General features: G+C 38.8%; 1 protein-coding gene across 1 annotated transcript in view; it reads left to right on the top strand.

Moving 5' to 3' along the window:
- aspscr1 (ASPSCR1 tether for SLC2A4, UBX domain containing) overlaps positions 1 to 17002 on the top strand; it is a 22353-nt gene extending 5351 nt beyond the window's left edge. Inside the window, exons 4-17 of the mRNA XM_059537671.1 lie at positions 918 to 1018; positions 2391 to 2448; positions 5229 to 5302; positions 5385 to 5868; positions 7885 to 7944; positions 9192 to 9328; positions 9978 to 10059; positions 10128 to 10194; positions 10331 to 10393; positions 13086 to 13138; positions 13575 to 13626; positions 13912 to 13981; positions 15659 to 15837; positions 16890 to 17002. Of these exons, the coding sequence (XP_059393654.1) occupies positions 918 to 1018; positions 2391 to 2448; positions 5229 to 5302; positions 5385 to 5868; positions 7885 to 7944; positions 9192 to 9328; positions 9978 to 10059; positions 10128 to 10194; positions 10331 to 10393; positions 13086 to 13138; positions 13575 to 13626; positions 13912 to 13981; positions 15659 to 15837; positions 16890 to 16900 (1491 nt within the window). The 3' untranslated portion in view covers positions 16901 to 17002. The remainder of the gene's footprint in view (positions 1 to 917; positions 1019 to 2390; positions 2449 to 5228; positions 5303 to 5384; positions 5869 to 7884; positions 7945 to 9191; positions 9329 to 9977; positions 10060 to 10127; positions 10195 to 10330; positions 10394 to 13085; positions 13139 to 13574; positions 13627 to 13911; positions 13982 to 15658; positions 15838 to 16889) is intronic.
- The last annotated feature ends 1641 nt before the right edge of the window (positions 17003 to 18643 follow it).

The following is an 18643-nucleotide window of genomic DNA, read 5'->3' as shown; positions in this document are numbered from 1 at the left end:
CTTTTATCCAAAGTGACTTACAAACGAGGACAAAGCCTATTTTTTAATGATTTAAATGAAAAGAGAAAGAATAGAGAAGCTAGTGTTAGTTAGTTTTATAGCGTGCAAGTCTCAAAGGGGCAAGTTTTTTATTTATTATGAAGAGATGTGTTTTTAGACTTTGAAGAAGAACCGATTTTTTTATGTGGTGCTGAATATATTGATTGAATTAGCTTTAAAAATGTGTTTTTAACCAAGTTTTTTGGTAAAATAAACTTAAATTAAAACTTAAACTGAAAATAACAAAGCCAATTCAAAGTTGATTTAAAAAAAAACTATAAAATTATATAAATACTCTACTTGGTTGATGACATCAGAGTACTGTACTTCCTACATAAACTAAAGTCATTTTATCTCTAATTCTGTTTAGATTTTGCTTAAATTTATTTATTTATTAAAAAAAAATATATATATATATATATATATTATCATTATTATTATTAATTCTCCTCCTGCTATCAATTTTCTCAAAAATATATATATTACCATTCAAAAGTTTGGGGTCAGTATTATTAAAATAAATAAGTCAAAAGTCAAAAGTGATAGTAAAGACATTTAGTTTGTAACAAATAGATGCTGTTCTTTTGAACTTTCTATTTATCTGTGAAGTAAATCAGCATATTATTCTGATTTCTGAAGATCATGTGACACTGAAGACTGGAGGAATGATGCTGAAAATACAGCGAAGCATCACAGAAATAAATTGCACTTTAACACAGATTCACACAGAAAACAGATGTTTTACATTAGAATAATATTTCTAAATTGTGTTTTTGATCAAATAAATGCAGCCTTGGTGAGCAGAAGAGACTTGTTTTTAAACAATTTGAATGCTAGTGTGTCTTAATAAGTTTTTATAATAATAAGTTTTGGTTCAGGTGCGGATCGCGCTGCAGATGGAGGACGGCTCTCGTCTTCAAGGCTCTTTCTCGAGTGGACAGACGTTATGGGATCTACTGACACACTTTCCTCAAACCAGGTGTGTGTTGTTCTGTGAGAGAAAGCTGCAGCTGATTCATTTCTGAGTATGTTGTTTATATGTGAAATGTGTGTGTTCTTTCTGACTCTATTGATTGAAGTAAAACACATTCCTCTCCAGCTGAATCCAGTTCCCTGCTGTGGTTTTTAAACGCAGCCAGATCGTGTGAATTGTGAGGCTCGCGGGCCGTTTTACGAGCGCTCAGCACCGCTGCCAAGCGCTTTAACCCTCATAATGCGTCCTGACAGTAGATAAATAAACATTTCTAAAAAATGCATAGTTTTTAGTAAGCGAATAAAACTTTGCAAAAGCTTTAAGACCCTTAAAATACACACCATTTAGTTTTTTACAATTATTTTTTGAGAGACAGCAATTAAAAAAAAAAAATCATACTTATAGAGTTCTATTAGGTGTCAAAACACTTTCTGCTCAATAATCCATGAAGCTATATTAGGGTCAAAAAACTTGCAGAAACCATTGCATCTAAAAGTAAATATGCAAACAAAAATGAATTGATTTCTAGGGCTGCCCCCTAAAAGTTGACTAATCATTAGTTGTTTAAAATTTTATTAGTTACTTAGTTGCAGAAAAAAAGAGTAAAGACTCTACGTTTGTTTGTGTGCACTCACAATAACTTCACAACATTGTGCTTTTGTAAAATAATGAAAACAATCAGGACGCACTTTCTGCTGTCTCTGTTAACCTGTGTGTGAAACTCTGTGTATATCTGTCCCTTGCAGACATTAAAAATATATCTACTTTCAAATAAACCAATTCAAATGGAAGATTCATATTCTCAGATTATGTAATCTGTATGAAACATGCAAACAGGCGCATCCTGCGGCAATGATGCGTTGCCGCGTTCATCTCTTAAAAAGAAAGCAAAAAAAAGCATACATTCTCGATCTATGTATTCTTATAAATGTAATGCAATTATATATTTAAATACAATTTAATAGAATTTAAAAGAATTTCAAAATTTTTTATTTATAAAAAAGGGTAAATTAATGTATAAATGCACAGTTAATGCATGGTAAAAACATGGTAAAATTTAGTTTAAGTTTAAAAATATAAAGTTATAAAATAGCGATTCTTCGGCTCCGAATGGAATCCTGAAATGGATTAAACACCTGCTGATGTTCTCACAGACTCCTCCCACTGCAGCAACAGGCCACTCCCTCTCTCACAGGCCACTCCCCCTGCTCGCACACATGCAGTGGGACTCCATGTTTTATTCCCATAAAAACCTGCTGATCTCAATCGTGGAGCTCAGAGTATTTATAGTATATCTGACACATGTGTTTGTGTTCAGAGACAGCCCTGTGTGTGTGTGTGTGTGTTTGCTCTCTCCTGATGTGTTTCCTTCTCACAGGACGTCTGATCTGGACGCATCTGGACACACACCAGTGTGTGTTTACATGAGAGACGAGGTGAGCAGTGTTAATTTTGACACAAAATTTTAATTTAGTTTTAGTCTTAGTCTTTTGACTATAATTCTTTTTAGTTTTAGTCAAGTTTTAGTCATCTGATTTGTTTTAATTTTAGTCGACTAAAATAAGACAGAAATCAAAAACAGATTTACTAGACAATTTTTTACCGCTGGTATAGGAAACAAACTTAACCAAAATATATAAAACGCAAATTCAACTTTATTTCAACACAACTGTGTCTTTATTTCAATTCAAAAGCTTTTATGCAGCAACAAACACTGTCAGGGTAATGTAAACAATAACTAGCTGCCAATTCACCATCAATAAAAGAAAAATAAAGTTAGGTCCAGCTGAGCTGAACAATAAGTGCAAACATTTTTAATTTAAAGTAAATATTTAATAAGTTGGCGGCTAGGTGGATAAAAAAAAGTAACAAGATTTTATAAGGTATTCATTTGTCTAGCAATATTGTATTTTTTAAATACCACAATATTGCTAGATTATTATATGTAATGATGTGATCAGTCATGTTTCACATGACTAATCTAGAAATATTTGTGATGTTGTCAACAAGTAGAACATTATAAAATATACTAAACATTAGTATTAATCAAATGTTTGTAGCATAATATTACGTATTAGTATGGTGCTCTCATCTAACTTGAAGAAGGGGCTATTTTACGGTATTACGGTATTTTACGGTACTTTTCAGTAGTTTTAGTCTCCATCAGTGACTTCTTTTTTAGTTTTCTTTTCGTTTTCGTCCGCAAAAATATATTTGTGACGAAAATAATGGAGAAAATATTTAGTCAACGAAATTAACACTGGAGGTGAGACCAGCATCAGATCAGAATGACTTCATTTAATGACGTTATTGCACGTTCCCACAGACATCTTCTTGAGAAAGACGTTAAGATGCAGAGATTCTGCGAGTCACTCTGAATATCTAAATCTTGAGAAAATCCCCTTTAAAATTCTTCGAATGAAGTTCTTAGCAATACATATTACTAGTGTTGTCATGGTACCAAAATTTCAGTATTCGGTACCGATACCAGTGAAAATCCACGGTTCTCGGTACCAATTTCGGTACCAAAGCAAAACACAAAAATATGCTAATTAAAAAAAAATAACTTTTTAGCACTAAAAATAAAACCAATGCCATTCTTTATACTTATTTACAACTGTGTTTAAAGTTTTTCTACAAGTTATATAATAATGAAAAACAGTAACAAGTTTCACCCAAATTTAATTTGTCTTTTAATTTATGAAATTTAAACATTTTATTTTTGGTAAATAAAGGGGATTTGCTATTAAAATTAAAACATGTAAGAAATATTGTGATTTATTTCTTTAAAAAATAAAGTTTTATACATTTTTTCAACAGTAGTAGCAGTATCACATACATTTTACTAAATAATAGTAATATTTCTAGCACAATGCCTTTATGTAAAAATGAACTTTTAGGCCTAATGAATGCATATTTGTCATTTTAACTGAACTTAAGACTGGTGGTGATGCTTAAGATATTTTTGGTCATTGATGGTTTCTGTAAAAAAATAGTAATAGATCATATTAATTATTATTAAAAGAAAATACAACTACTAATTCTGCTATCATACGAATGTATATACAATGCTCTATGAATTGATGAGCTGCTGGGTTCATGAATATTAATCACGTTTTCTGCGTTCGGTCAAAACGATTTGCTGAAATCAAAACAGGGACGGTACTAGATCAGCGCCAGCCAATGAAATTGCCATTTGCGCATTAGCTCCACCCACTACCGGAGAAGCCGGTATGTCTTCTGCTTGTTGGAAAATTAATATGAATAATTCTAAATGAACTCCATTATTTTGACAGGAGAAGACAACAAAGAATAGTTTACATATAGCGTGTCGATTCAGCGTGGTAAGACTCTCGCTCTCTCTCTCTTTGCATGTGTGAGAAACAGCGCTATCAGTAAAGTGACGGAGAGTTGTGCGTCTTCACACAGAGTTTACAGAGCATCAAATACAGGTGCGCTGTGCGTACATTATGAACTGAAAAGTTCAGATCGCTTGATGGAGAGAGAACTCTGAAGCTCAGATGCTGAAATTAATGCAAGCGTCATGCGCTTCAGTCTATGTAGTAAACAAACCCGCACGTCTCTGCCATTCATTAATTCACACAGAAACGCGCAGAACACAGATTCATATTTCAAACAACTTTTGCAGCTTAACATTTACAGATACTGGTCCATATGGAGATTTGATTTGATTAATTTATGCTTTGACAAATTCCATGACTGTCCATATTAAAATTAAAGTTTCATTTTCATGAATGGATTTTGAGATTCTGTCCGCGTTTTCTGCTTCGCGGAAATCATAGCTCTGAACCGGGTTTGAACGGGACTTCGGTACTAGGTACTACCGGTACTTAAAGAAACCTGGTACCGTCACATTTAATTTTTTTTAGTACCGATTTGGTACCGAAGTACCGGGTCTTTTGACAACACTACATATTACTAATCAGAACCCGGGATACCTGTGTCTGTTAACAGTCAGGGGCGGGGCTTGTGAAATGTGACATCACGTTGTACAGATTCAGGGAATGGCTTGTTCCGAGACGCTGTTTATGATTTATGGGGATTAAAAAAAAATCGCCCGCTGTATGTTTATCATTATAGGATGGTTGTGTGCACACTGCCAACACACATTTATGTTCAAACAACATGTAAAAGTGAATTTTGCATAATAGATGCCCTTTAAATTGCAGTTTCTTGTCTTGTTGTTGTTGTGTAGGTCAGCGGTGAGGATGGACTGAAGAAGATGACTCTGAAGTCTCTGGGTCTCACCGGAGGAAGTGCCATCATACGGTGAGCTGTTCGCCTCAGCGGTGACATCACGTCACTCTTACGTGATTATGATGATGATAACGATGGTGTATCTGTTCATTAGTTATGTGCTGAAAGGCTCGGTCTCCTCGGGTCCTGCTGCATCTGTGGATGCGGTCGCTATGCCAACGAATGTTGTTGTCAAGACAACCGTATCACAACCGCCTCCAGAACCACCCAAGGAGCCAGCCCCCATTGCCATGGAAACCCCAGCTCCTCCCAATGAGGTCACCGCCCCGCCGAAACATCATCCTGACAAACCGGAAGAGGAGGAGCCAAGCTCGAACCAAGAGCAGGGGGTGTGGCCCAAAACTGACCAGCCTCCGCAGGCCAAACTAATGCCACAGGAGGATGACGAGCGCCCTGGGACGTCCCAACAGTGCCATGGCTCCGCCCCCTCAGCCACGCCCACTGACTTTGTGCCATTTTCTGGAAGCGGTCAGCGTCTTGGAGAAACTGCTAGACTGAAGACGTCCACGTCATGGTCATCATGTGTGTCCGGCAGCCCTCCGAAAGCCAAGAAACCAAAACCCAGCCATGCACTCAAGGTCTGTTTACTTCCTGTTTCTTCATTTGCTGTCACTCATTTTGTCTTTTTCATCATGGGAATAAATGACATTTTAAAACACAATTGTGTGACAAAAGTGATGTTCCTGAAAGAAGTGTTTTCTGCTCTTCAAGGCTGCATTTGATTTGATTTGATGTGATCTTCAGAAATCATTCTAAGATGACACTGAAGACTGGAGTAATAATGCTGAAAATTCAGCTTTGATCTCAGAAATAAATTACAGTTTAATAGATATTCACATAGAAAACAGCTGTTTTGTATTGCAATCAAATTTCATAATTTGTAATGTTTTCCTTTTGATAAAATAAATTCATCCTTGGTGAGCAGAAGACACTCCTTTCAAAGTCAAAGTCAGAGTCAAAGTCACCTTTATTTATATAGCGCTTTAAACAAAATACATTGCGTCAAAGCAACTGAACAACATTCATTAGGAAAACAGTGTCAATAATGCAAAAATGATAGTTAAAGGCTGGTGGCTACGGTGACCTCGGAACAAGAGAGAAACAGACTAATATTAGCGTAGATGCCATTCTTCTAATGATGGAGCAAGTACATGGGGTGTTATGGGAAGTGTTTCCTGTTCCGGTTTACCTAATTAATGCAGCCTAAAAATCCTTTAACGGATTTGGATAATAAAAGCATATTAGTATGTTATGTGTATGCCAGGTTAAAGAGATGGGTCTTTAATCTAGATTTAAACTGCAAGAGTGTGTCTGCCTCCCGAACAATGTTAGGTAGGTTATTCCAGAGTTTGGGCGCCAAATAGGAAAAGGATCTGCCGCCCGCAGTTGATTTTGATATTCTAGGTATTATCAAATTGCCTGAGTTTTGAGAACGTAGCGGACGTAGAGGATTATAATGTAAAAGGAGCTCATTCAAATACTGAGGTGCTAAACCATTCAGGGCTTTATAAGTAATAAGCAATATTTTAAAATCTATACGATGTTTGATAGGGAGCCAGTGCAGTGTTGACAGGACCGGGCTAATATGGTCATACTTCCTGGTTCTAGTAAGAACTCTTGCTGCTGCATTTTGGACTAGCTGTAGTTTGTTAACTAAGCGTGCAGAACAACCACCCAATAAAGCATTACAATAATCTAACCTTGAGGTCATAAATGCATGGATTAACATTTCTGCATTTGACATTGAGAGCATAGGCCGTAATTTAGATATATTTTTGAGATGGAAAAATGCAGTTTTACAAATGCTAGAAACGTGGCTGTCTAAGGAAAGATTGCGATCAAATAGCACACCTAGGTTCCTAACTGATGACGAAGAATTGACAGAGCAACCATCAAGTCTTAGACAGTGTTCTAGGTTATTACAAGCAGAGTTTTTAGGTCCTATAATTAACACCTCTGTTTTTTCAGAATTTAGCAGTAAGAAATTACTCGTCATCCAGTTTTTTATATCGACTATGCAATCCATTAGTTTTTCAAATTGGTGTGTTTCACCGGGCTGCGAAGAAATATAGAGCTGAGTATCATCAGCATAACAGTGAAAGCTAACATCATGTTTCCTGATGATATCTCCCAAAGGTAACATATAAAGCGTGAAGAGTAGCGGCCCTAGTACTGAGCCTTGAGGTACTCCATACTGCACTTGTGATCGATAGGATACATCTTCATTCACTGCTACGAACTGATGGCGGTCATATAAGTACGATTTAAACCATGCTAATGCACTTCCACTGATGCCAACAAAGTGTTCAAGTCTATAAGCTTTCAGAAACAAAATCATTCCAAACGTTTAAACGTCTTTTTTCATGCACATCTTCTCATGTGTTTTGTGTTCATCTTTCCTGCGTGTCGTTCTGTTCTGTTGTTGACTCTCTGAGAAATGGACACTGTGTTTTTGTTGTGTCTGAGTTCAATCATGCATCACCGTGTTTAGATTCGATCACACAAACACCAACACAAGCTTTTTTTCTTCTAGTCGTCTGGTGTTTGCTGTCTCTCAGACTGAAGTGTTTGTGGATGTTTCTTGTATGTTTCAGCGATCAGTCAGTGCCAAACAAGCAACGAGGGATGAAGAGGAAACAGATGAATTTCTGGAGGTAAAAACACACTTGTGTCCCTCACAGGATCATATAGTCAGACATCAGTATATAGCCATTCTCTTTCTTATGATATTTCATCAATACGTATAAATATATATAAATAAAAAAGTAAAACCTGAAAATATTTGCCAAAAATTAAAATCACATATGTTGAATTGGTGATTTGTTATTTCTTTTTCACTACAGTCTTAATGCAAGGCTGTCAACATAATAAAGTGAAAAATACATTATAGATACTTTGTTTATGAAGCGTGTTAATAATGTGTAATAATAGTGACAATTCAGTTTATTAAAAAAAAAAAAAAATCCTTTTTTTTTCTCAATTCGCATTTGTGTTTTGTTTTCAAAGTCAGCCTGTATGCAGATCATATGTTAATCAGTAGGTGGTGCTATTATTATGCTTAGGGTTAAAGCTAAAATACTTAAATATACTTAGAAATAATACTTAGTATTTAAAAAAAATACTTAGAAATGCAGCAGCTTTCCCTTAGTAACTCTTTTTTTTTCTTTGCGTGTTTTGTTTTATTTTCTCATTTATGTATTTTTCTTTATTACTTTAAACATCTCAATAACTTTAAGCAATACTGCAATGTGTAGCTATATTTACCAACAGATATACATGATACAGCATAATCCCTATTGATACACTCTTTATATTATTGGTAAAACATATTCATAGAATTTCCTACCGATCAGCTAAGAATGAATCGAGAGATGAACACTGATACCACAGCTTGATTCACTCGTGATGAATCAGTGATTCGTGATGAGTCAGTGACTCGTGAATAATCAGAGAATCGTGAATAATCAGAGAATCGTGATGAATCAGAGAATCGTGATGAATCAGAGAATCGTGATGAATCAGTTAATCTTGTTGAATCAGGGAATCGTGATGAGTCAGTGACTCGTGATGAATCAGTGAATCGTGATGAATCAGTTTATCGTGTTGAGGCAGTGAATTGTGATGAATCAGTGACTCGTGATGAATCAGAATCGTGATGAATCAGTGACTCGTGATGAATCAGTGACTCGTGATGAATCAGAGAATCGTGATTAATCAGTTACTTGTGATGAATCTGTGGCTCTTAATGAATCAGAGAATCGTGATGAATCAGTGACTCGTGATGAATGTTAATCATGATGAATCAGTCAAACTTACTTGTGATGAATCAGTGAATCATCAGTGAATTGTGATGAATCAGTGACTCATAATGAATCAGTGAAACATGTGTGTGTTTGTGCAGCCGGTTGACAGGGAACCGCTGGTCTTTCATCTGGACTCCGTAGCACGTCCCAATGATGACGCAGAACTCCCTGACGAGTTTTTTGAAGTCACTGTTGACGACATTCGGAAGAGATTCGCACAGCTGAAGAGTGAGAGGTGAGAACACATGTTTGATTGACATGTGAAGTGACCAATCACAATTCACTTCTGCTGTCACAGTGCTGTTATTGTTAATAAAAACTATAAAAAATTATTTATCAACTGAAGTAACGCTGAAATAAAGTATAATATTCAATATAAAGCTTAAACTTAAAATCTTTCCTTGCCTTATATGTGTTTGTGTGTGTGTGTGTGTGTGTGTGTGTTTATATTTTGTCTTCTGGGAAGCATGTAAATATTCTATGTCATGACCTTTGGCCTTTGACTCCTCAGACAGTCTCATTTATGAGCATCAGTTATTGTGATTAAATGACTGTTCTGATGTATCTAATTAAAACCCGCAGCAGACGCAGACAGACTGTCTCTCTCTGTCTGTCTCTTCTGTTTCTGCCTTCCTTAAGTGACGACCTGAGCTGGATAATGAGTTTTTAACGAGTGCATCACGTGTGTGTTTGGCGTATGTGTGTGTGTATCGTGGTTTTTGGAAATTCAAAAGCTTTAGGAAATTCAGTAATCAAATAAATGCCTTACATGCATAAATAATCATAATAATGTAATAATTAATTAAATAATAATCAGACCTACACACTTGGTTCAGAATAGAGTTCAGACTGGTTCAGATGGATTTGATCTTGGTGTGTTTTAGGAAGGCGCTGGAGGAAGCTCCTCTCGTGACTAAATCTCTGCGAGAGTCTCAGATGAAGGAGAAGTTGGACAGGTATCCGAAGGTGAGTCTGATCATGTGATCGGTCATGTGACTGGATTCACGCGGTTGATTCATCACTGTGTTCATCAGGTGGCTCTGAGGGTCCAGTTTCCTGACCGCTGTGTTCTTCAGGGCTTCTTCAGACCTCTAGAAACAGGTAACAATACACATTTTATCTAAATATATTACATATTTTTTTGTTTTGTGTTGTGTTCTATTATGTTGTGTGTGTGTGTATATAGTGTCTTAACACGAGACTGCAGATGTTAGCGGGATCTTTTTCTGTTTTTCAGTCGCTGCTCTGAGGAGTTTTGTACAATCTCACCTGCAGGACCCACAGATGCAGTTTTACCTGTGTGAGTTACACACACACACACACACACACACACACACACACACACACACAGACACACGCACACTCTCTCTCCTTCTCTCTCTCACACACACACACACACGCACACACTCTCTCTCCCTCTCTCTCTCACACGCACACACTCACACACACATACACTTACAAACATGCACACACACACACACACACAGACACACTCTCTCTCCCTCTCTCTCTCACACGCACACACACACACATACACTTACAAACATGCACACACACACACACACACACACTTACACACACAGACACACATACACTCTCTCTCCCTCTCTCTCTCACTCACACACACACACAGACACGCACACACTCTCTCTCCCTCTCTCTCTCACACGCACACACACACACACATACACTTACAAACATGCGCACACACACACTCACACACATAGACACACACACACACAGACACGCACACACTCTCTCTCCCTCTCTCTCTCACACGCGCACACACACACACATACACTTACAAACATGCGCACACACACACTCACACACATAGACACACACACACACAGACACGCACACACTCTCTCTCCCTCTCTCTCTCACACGCGCACACACACACACATACACTTACAAACATGCACACGCACACACACACACACACACACACAGACACACTCTCTCTCCCTCTCTCTCTCACACGCACACACACACACACATACACTTACAAACATGCACACGCACACACACACACACACTTACACACACAGACACACATACACTCTCTCTCCCTCTCTCTCTCACTCAAACACACACACATACACTTACAAACATGCACACGCACACACACACACACACACAGACACACTCTCTCTCCCTCTCTCTCTCACTCACACACACACACATACACTTACAAACATGCACACACACACACACACACACACTTACACACACAGACACACATACACTCTCTCTCCCTCTCTCTCTCACTCACACACACACATACACTTACAAACATGCGCACACACACACACACACACACTTACACACACAGACACACATACACTCTCTCTCCCTCTCTCTCTCACTCACACACACACACATACACTTACAAACATGCGCACACACACACACACACACTCACACACATAGACACACGCACACACTCTCTCTCCCTCTCTCTCTCACACGCACACACACACACACACATACACTTACAAACATGCACACGCACACACACACACACACACACAGACACGCACACACTCTCTCTCCCTCTCTCTCTCACACGCACACACACACACACACTCACACACATAGACACACATACACTCTCTCTCCCTCTCTCTCTCACTCACACACGCACACACACACACACACAGACACACTCTCTCTCCCTCTCTCTCTCACACGCACACACACACACACATACACTTACAAACATACACACGCACACACACACACACAGACACGCACACACTCTCTCTCCCTCTCTCTCTCACACGCACACACACACACACACACACACTCACACACATAGACACACATACACTCTCTCTCCCTCTCTCTCTCACTCACACACACACACACACACACACACACTCACACACATAGACACACATACACTCTCTCTCCCTCTCTCTCTCACTCACACACACACACAGACACGCACACACTCTCTCTCCCTCTCTCTCTCACACGCACACACACACACACACATACACTTACAAACATGCACACGCACACACACACAGACACACTCTCTCTCCCTCTCTCTCTCACACGCACACACACACACACATACACTTACAAACATGCGCGCACACACACACACACACACACACACAGACACACATACACTCTCTCTCCCTCTCTCTCTCACTCACACACACACACATACACTTACAAACATGCGCGCACACACACACACACACAGACACGCACACACTCTCTCTCCCTCTCTCTCTCACACGCACACACACACACACACATACACTTACAAACATGCACACGCACACACACACACACACACACAGACACACTCTCTCTCCCTCTCTCTCTCACACGCACACACACACACACATACACTTACAAACATGCACACGCACACACACACACACACAGACACACTCTCTCTCCCTCTCTCTCTCACACGCACACACACACACACACATACACTTACAAACATGCACACGCACACACACACACACACACACACACACACAGACACGCACACACTCTCTCTCCCTCTCTCTCTCACACGCACACACACACACACATACACTTACAAACATGCGCACACACACTCACACACACAGACACGCACACACTCTCTCTCCCTCTCTCTCTCACATGCACACACACACACATACACTTACAAACATGCACACGCACACACACACACACACACACACACACAGACACACTCTCTCTCCCTCTCTCTCTCACACGCACACACACATACACTTACAAACATGCGCACACACACACACACACACACTCACACACATAGACACACACACACACTCTCTCTCCCTCTCTCTCTCACACGCACACACACACACATACACTTACAAACATGCACACGCACACACACACACACAGACACAGACACACACACAGACACACACACACACACACAAGGGAGAGTAATAAACACTCACACACACTCACTGATATGTTTTTTTATCAGAGTGTTTTTTGTTTTCTAGTTATTGCGCCTCCCAAAACCATCCTAGACGAGCCGAATGTCACTCTATTCCAGGTCAGACCGACTGTGTGTGAGAGTTTATGTGTGTGTGTGTGTGTGTGTGTGAGAGAGAGAGTGTTTAGTGTTTTTAGTTTGATTCACCCATCTATCTGTGTGTGTCTGTTGTTCTCTCGGGACGGAAACAAACAGGATGTGTTACTCGCTCACTTTCCGTCATGTAATGGAAAGAATGTTTTACACACACACACGCACACACACACACAAGTGTCTCTGAGGACAGACGGCCCTCGGCCCTTTCAAACACAACGTTTTCTGTTCAAAGAGCTCTAAGAATAGAAATCAACACAGAGACGCCCCACTATAGAGACAGAGAAACAACTGACCTGTGTGAGTGTGTACGTGTGTGTTTGTGAGTGTGTGTGTGTGAGTGTGCGTTCATCGTTCTCTCTCTCTCTCTCTCTCTCTCTCTCTCTCTCTCTCTCTCTCTCAGGCGAGTCTCTTCCCTGCTGCGCTCGTGTACTTTGGCTCAGACGTGAGGACAGGTTTGTTAACATCTCTTTCATCGTCTGTCCAAACCAGTGACATCAATTTAATCTGCTTTACTGGAAGCACACAGTGCATTCTGGGTAACGGGAGCGTTGAGCTCTGCTGGTCATCTGATCGATCTGTTCCACTCACACACTTACTGAAACTATTCTGGTGAAGTGTGTTTCTGTATGAAGGACAGTCTTTCCTCTGACGCTCCTCACATTCACTCACTGGAATCTAGAGGACAGGAAGTGAGCTGTAATCATATCCTGTGTGTGTGTGTGTGTGTGATTCCACAGATGGTTACTTGCGCTCTGATCTTCTGGACGTCAGTGTCTCCGCCCTACAGGCTGATGAGCTCATAGCAGGGTGAATATTTCACTGGATTACTATTTTCCAGGGGAAAAGTGTTGACCACGTGAAGACACGCACTTACTCACTCTCTCTCACACACACACACACACACACACACACACACACACCCAATCTCATGCACGCATACTCAAAGCATACACTCATTAGCTCACTTACTCATGCACACAGACACATACTAACACACTCTTATGCACACACACTCACTAACACACACGCTCACACTTACACACACTTATGCACACACACACACTCATGCATGTACTCACATGCTCTTACACACACACACACAAACGTTCATGCACATACTAATGCTCACACACACACACACACACACACACACTCACTCCTGCACAAATGTGCACACTCACACTCCAGCACACACGCTCACACTCACTTACACACACTCATGCATTCACAAACATGCACACACTTAAACGTCCGCACACACACCCACACACACCCTGTTTTCCTGAGAGGAGTGTTTCTCTCCTGCTGGAATTCCTTTGAGGTTCCATCCGATGTGAGATTCCAGCGGCTGTTTCCTCTCACATCCACTCTAAAGATAGTGGCAGCTTTCCTAGAAACCCCCCCCCAGCACGCACACACACACACACACACACCTGTCTCCTGCTCTCCTTCATCACACACACGCACACACATCAAAGCAGATGCTTTCCTGCTGGGATCGGCACGGCAGCTCACGGTGATGTCTTCATACGAGACACACACACACACACACACACACACACACTACACACTGTACTGAAGAGGTCCGGAGTTTATCATTGTATAGATCTCAGGTCTCTTGTGTAAGTTTAACTCCAAGTATTAATCATATTACATTTATTGTCATGCTGTCACACACACTGTTATTTTAGAATGATTAAATACTTTTATTAATATAGAATTTATATAAAATAGAATTTTATTAATCATTTAATTCATATTTTGGTTTAGCTTTTTATTTTTTTATTTTCATTTCAGTATAATTTCATTTTCATTAGTCTATTCTTTTTATTTAACTTTTTTTTAATTTTAGTTCTTCAACTTAATCTGATTTCATATAGTTGCCAAGATTTAGAAAAATTTTTTTTTAAAGCTTTTTATGTTTAAGTTTTACAACCTAATATTATGTTTTATTTTATTTCTGCTTTGTTTTAATCAAAGAAAATGCGTTCGTTTTTTTTTTTACACAGGTCTCACTGATAAATTATATAAAATACAAATCATTTCAGTTTTATTTAAGGTTTTAGTAATTTTTTTATCATTGCATAATGTGTCTGTGTGTGGGTATATGTGTGTGACACTTAAACATTTCTCACATTATCAGTTTACTCGCTATAATTTAGAAAATGGTAATAAAATATGATCAGATAACATTGATAGAAAGGCCTGTAAGGAATTCTCTTGAATAGCTGTCATGTTAAATTTGAGAACAAAATTAGGTAAAACCAATTTATTTCAAACTATTACCAAGAAATGATTCATTTTGTTCAGGTTATGTGGGTAATGCTCATAGATCTGAACGTTCATCTCTCATCTCAAACATTACACTGATGCAGGAAGTCTATAAGACCTGCAGCCTCTCAGGAGGTCATGACCTCTGACCTAAGTCGGGCACATGAAAGGGCGCACTTATCTCCACTAAACACTTCCTGTTCCTGTGTCCAGCTGTATCCCGCACTCTCCTCCTCCTCCTGTCTCTGAAGACGACCCCCCGCCTGCTCCCGAGTCATGTGACTCCTCCGGCCAGCGGGGGGCGACGGAGGATGGCTGTGATGCTCAGACTGCTGTGGTCAGACCAGTACAGACCGACCCCAGCAAAGTGCCTAAATGGCTCAAACTGCCAGGTGTGTTCGAGGGTTTATTCAATATTTCACATGTTTGCTGTCAGACAAACACCACTAGAGACTGACTCTAGTGCTCAAACGTCTGGAGTCGTGAGATACTCTAATTAGGGATGCACGGTATTATCAGAACGATATCGGAATCAGCCGATAATGTCTAAAAATGTAAATATCGGCATCGCCTCGATATGAAAAGATATGTCTTTATTATTGTTTGTTTAATTTTAACTAAAAATGTGTTTATAATTTCCACACAGGGGAGACTTGGTGTAGTTATATCGGCTATCGGCCAAAAAAGTTGAAAAATATCGGCATATTGGATATCGGTAAAAATCAAACACAGTGCATTCCTAATTTTAATGTTTTTGGTAAACAAGGCTGCATTTATTTGATTAAAAAACAGTAATAGTGTACTATATTGTACTATACTGTAGTAATATAGTAGATATTAAAACAACTTAAAATAATTTATATTTTGATGGCAATTCTGACTTAATATTCTGAATTTCTGACTTAAGATCTTGCCATTCTGAATTTTATTTATTATTTAAAAGTTCAGAATTTATATTTCACAATTATGAATTATTTTTTCTAACTTTATATATCTAACTTTATACTCCTAACTTTATATTTAGAAATTCTGCCTTTATATTTAAGTTTATATCTCATCTAGAACTCAACTATATAACCTATAACTCATTTCTGAGTGTATATCTTAATTATGACCTTAGTTTGAAATTTCTACTGTGTATTTTGAAATATTGACTGTCTCACAATTCTGACTTTTATTGAAATTCTAATGTTATTATGCAATTCTGACTTTATATTTCAAAATTCTGACTTTATACCTCATGAAAAAAAAACTTAATTATGTGATCAGTTACAATTATGTTTTATATTTTTCTATCCGGTAGTGTAAACAGACTAATAGTTCTAATAGTTCCCATATTAAACTAATCATAGTTTAATATGGGAAATCTATATTTAAAAAAATATATATGATTTTCCTCTTTTTGACTCCTGTTTTTGTTGTTGTTTTTTCCTGTGTTTTTAAGGTAAGAAGTGAAGAGGATGAGAGCGATCAGATTCTCCATCAGTAGATCAATAGTTTGACAGTAATTCATGCAAACCTGTGTCAATTAAACACACGATGACAATTGCCAATTGAGTTATTCTCTTTATTTCTGACATCAAGTATTCCTGGTTAAATTCTGAAATAAAAAAATCTATGTAAGTAAGTAAGTAAAGTTTATTTCTAAAGCGCTTTTCACAGATAAAATCACAAAGTGCTGTACACAAGAAAAGTAGAACAAAACAATAAAAATGTATATACATAAGTCAAATCAAAGTAACACTACTGAAAAAACCCATCAACCAAAAGCTTTCTTAAATAAACAAGTCTTCAAATCTTTTTTAAAAGAGTCAGAGTCTGCCAGACGCAGAGACAGAGGCAGGGCATTCCACAGTCTGGGGGCAACAGACTGAAAAGACAGGTCCCCTCGGGTCTTATAGCGAGTTTTTGGGACCATAAGCAGGTTCTGGCCAGAGGACCGAAGAGTGCGGCTTGAGGAGTACGGGGTCAAAAGGTCCTTGATGTATTGTGGGGCCTGACTGTTTAATGCCCTATAAGTCAACACTAAAATCTTAAAATCAATCCTGAATTTTACAGGGAGCCAATGGAGAGCTAATAAAACGGGAGTGATATGAGACCTTCTGGGGGCACCAGTTAGAAGTCTAGCAGCAGAATTTTGAACCATTTGCAGTTTGTTCAAGGCTGACTTATTCAAGAAGGTAAAAACAGAGTTGCAATAATCAAGTCTAGTTGATATAAAAGCATGAATAATAATTTCCAGATCCTTCTTTGACAACATTTTGCGTATTTTAGAGATATTCCTAAGGTGATAAAAGCAGTTTCGGACAAGCTGTTTTGAGTGTATCTCCAAAGACATGGCCTGGTCAAACACAACCCCCAGGTTTCTGAGGCTGGATTTAACAGAGGAGCCAAGAGAGCCAAGGTGCTGTTTGATCAGCGGGATCTTGTGGTCTGGAGCAAAGATCAGTGTTTCAGTTTTACTTGCATTTATCTGCAGAAAGTTAGAGGCCAGCCAGTCTTTGATGGAGGACACACACTCTAAAAACAGTGATAAACGATGGAACTCAGCATCATTGAAAGAACAGTACAACTGGACATCGTCGGCATAGAGATGATACGAAACATCCTTATAACAACCCATAATATGACCAAGTGGCAAAATGTACAGTAAAAACAAAATAGGGCCCAAAACTGACCCTTGTGCCACTCCGCAGGTCAAATTGGTCACATCTGACTGTACATTGTTTATAGCGACATTAATGGTTCTGTCATGAATATAGGAAGAGAACCACTGGAGGACAGATCCAGATAGTCCCATCTCATTGTGAAGCCGTTTGATCAGTATACTGTGATCTACCGTGTCAAAAGCGGAAGTCAAATCGAGAAGTACAAGTACAGTGTAGCGGCCAGTGTCCGCTGCCACCATCACATCACTAGAGACTTTAATAAGAGCTGTTTCAGTGGAGTGCAATTTTCGAAAACCAGATTGAAAAATATAAAACAAGTTGTGCTGCTCCATAAAGGAGGTCAGCTGGCTTGCCACCACTTTTTCCAAAATTTTTGAAATAAATGGAAGTTTTGATATGGGCCTATAGTTATGAGGTTCTGAGGGGTCAAGATTCGGCTTTTTAAGGATCGGGTTTACCACAGCGTGTTTGAAGTAGTTGGGGACTGAGCCAGATGCAAGTGACAGGTTAATTATTTTTACCATACAGG

Source organism: Carassius carassius, chromosome 44, assembly GCF_963082965.1.
Source record: "Carassius carassius chromosome 44, fCarCar2.1, whole genome shotgun sequence".
In the NCBI taxonomy this organism is placed as follows: domain Eukaryota; kingdom Metazoa; phylum Chordata; class Actinopteri; order Cypriniformes; family Cyprinidae; genus Carassius; species Carassius carassius.
This window is presented reverse-complemented; position numbering and strand designations above follow the sequence as displayed.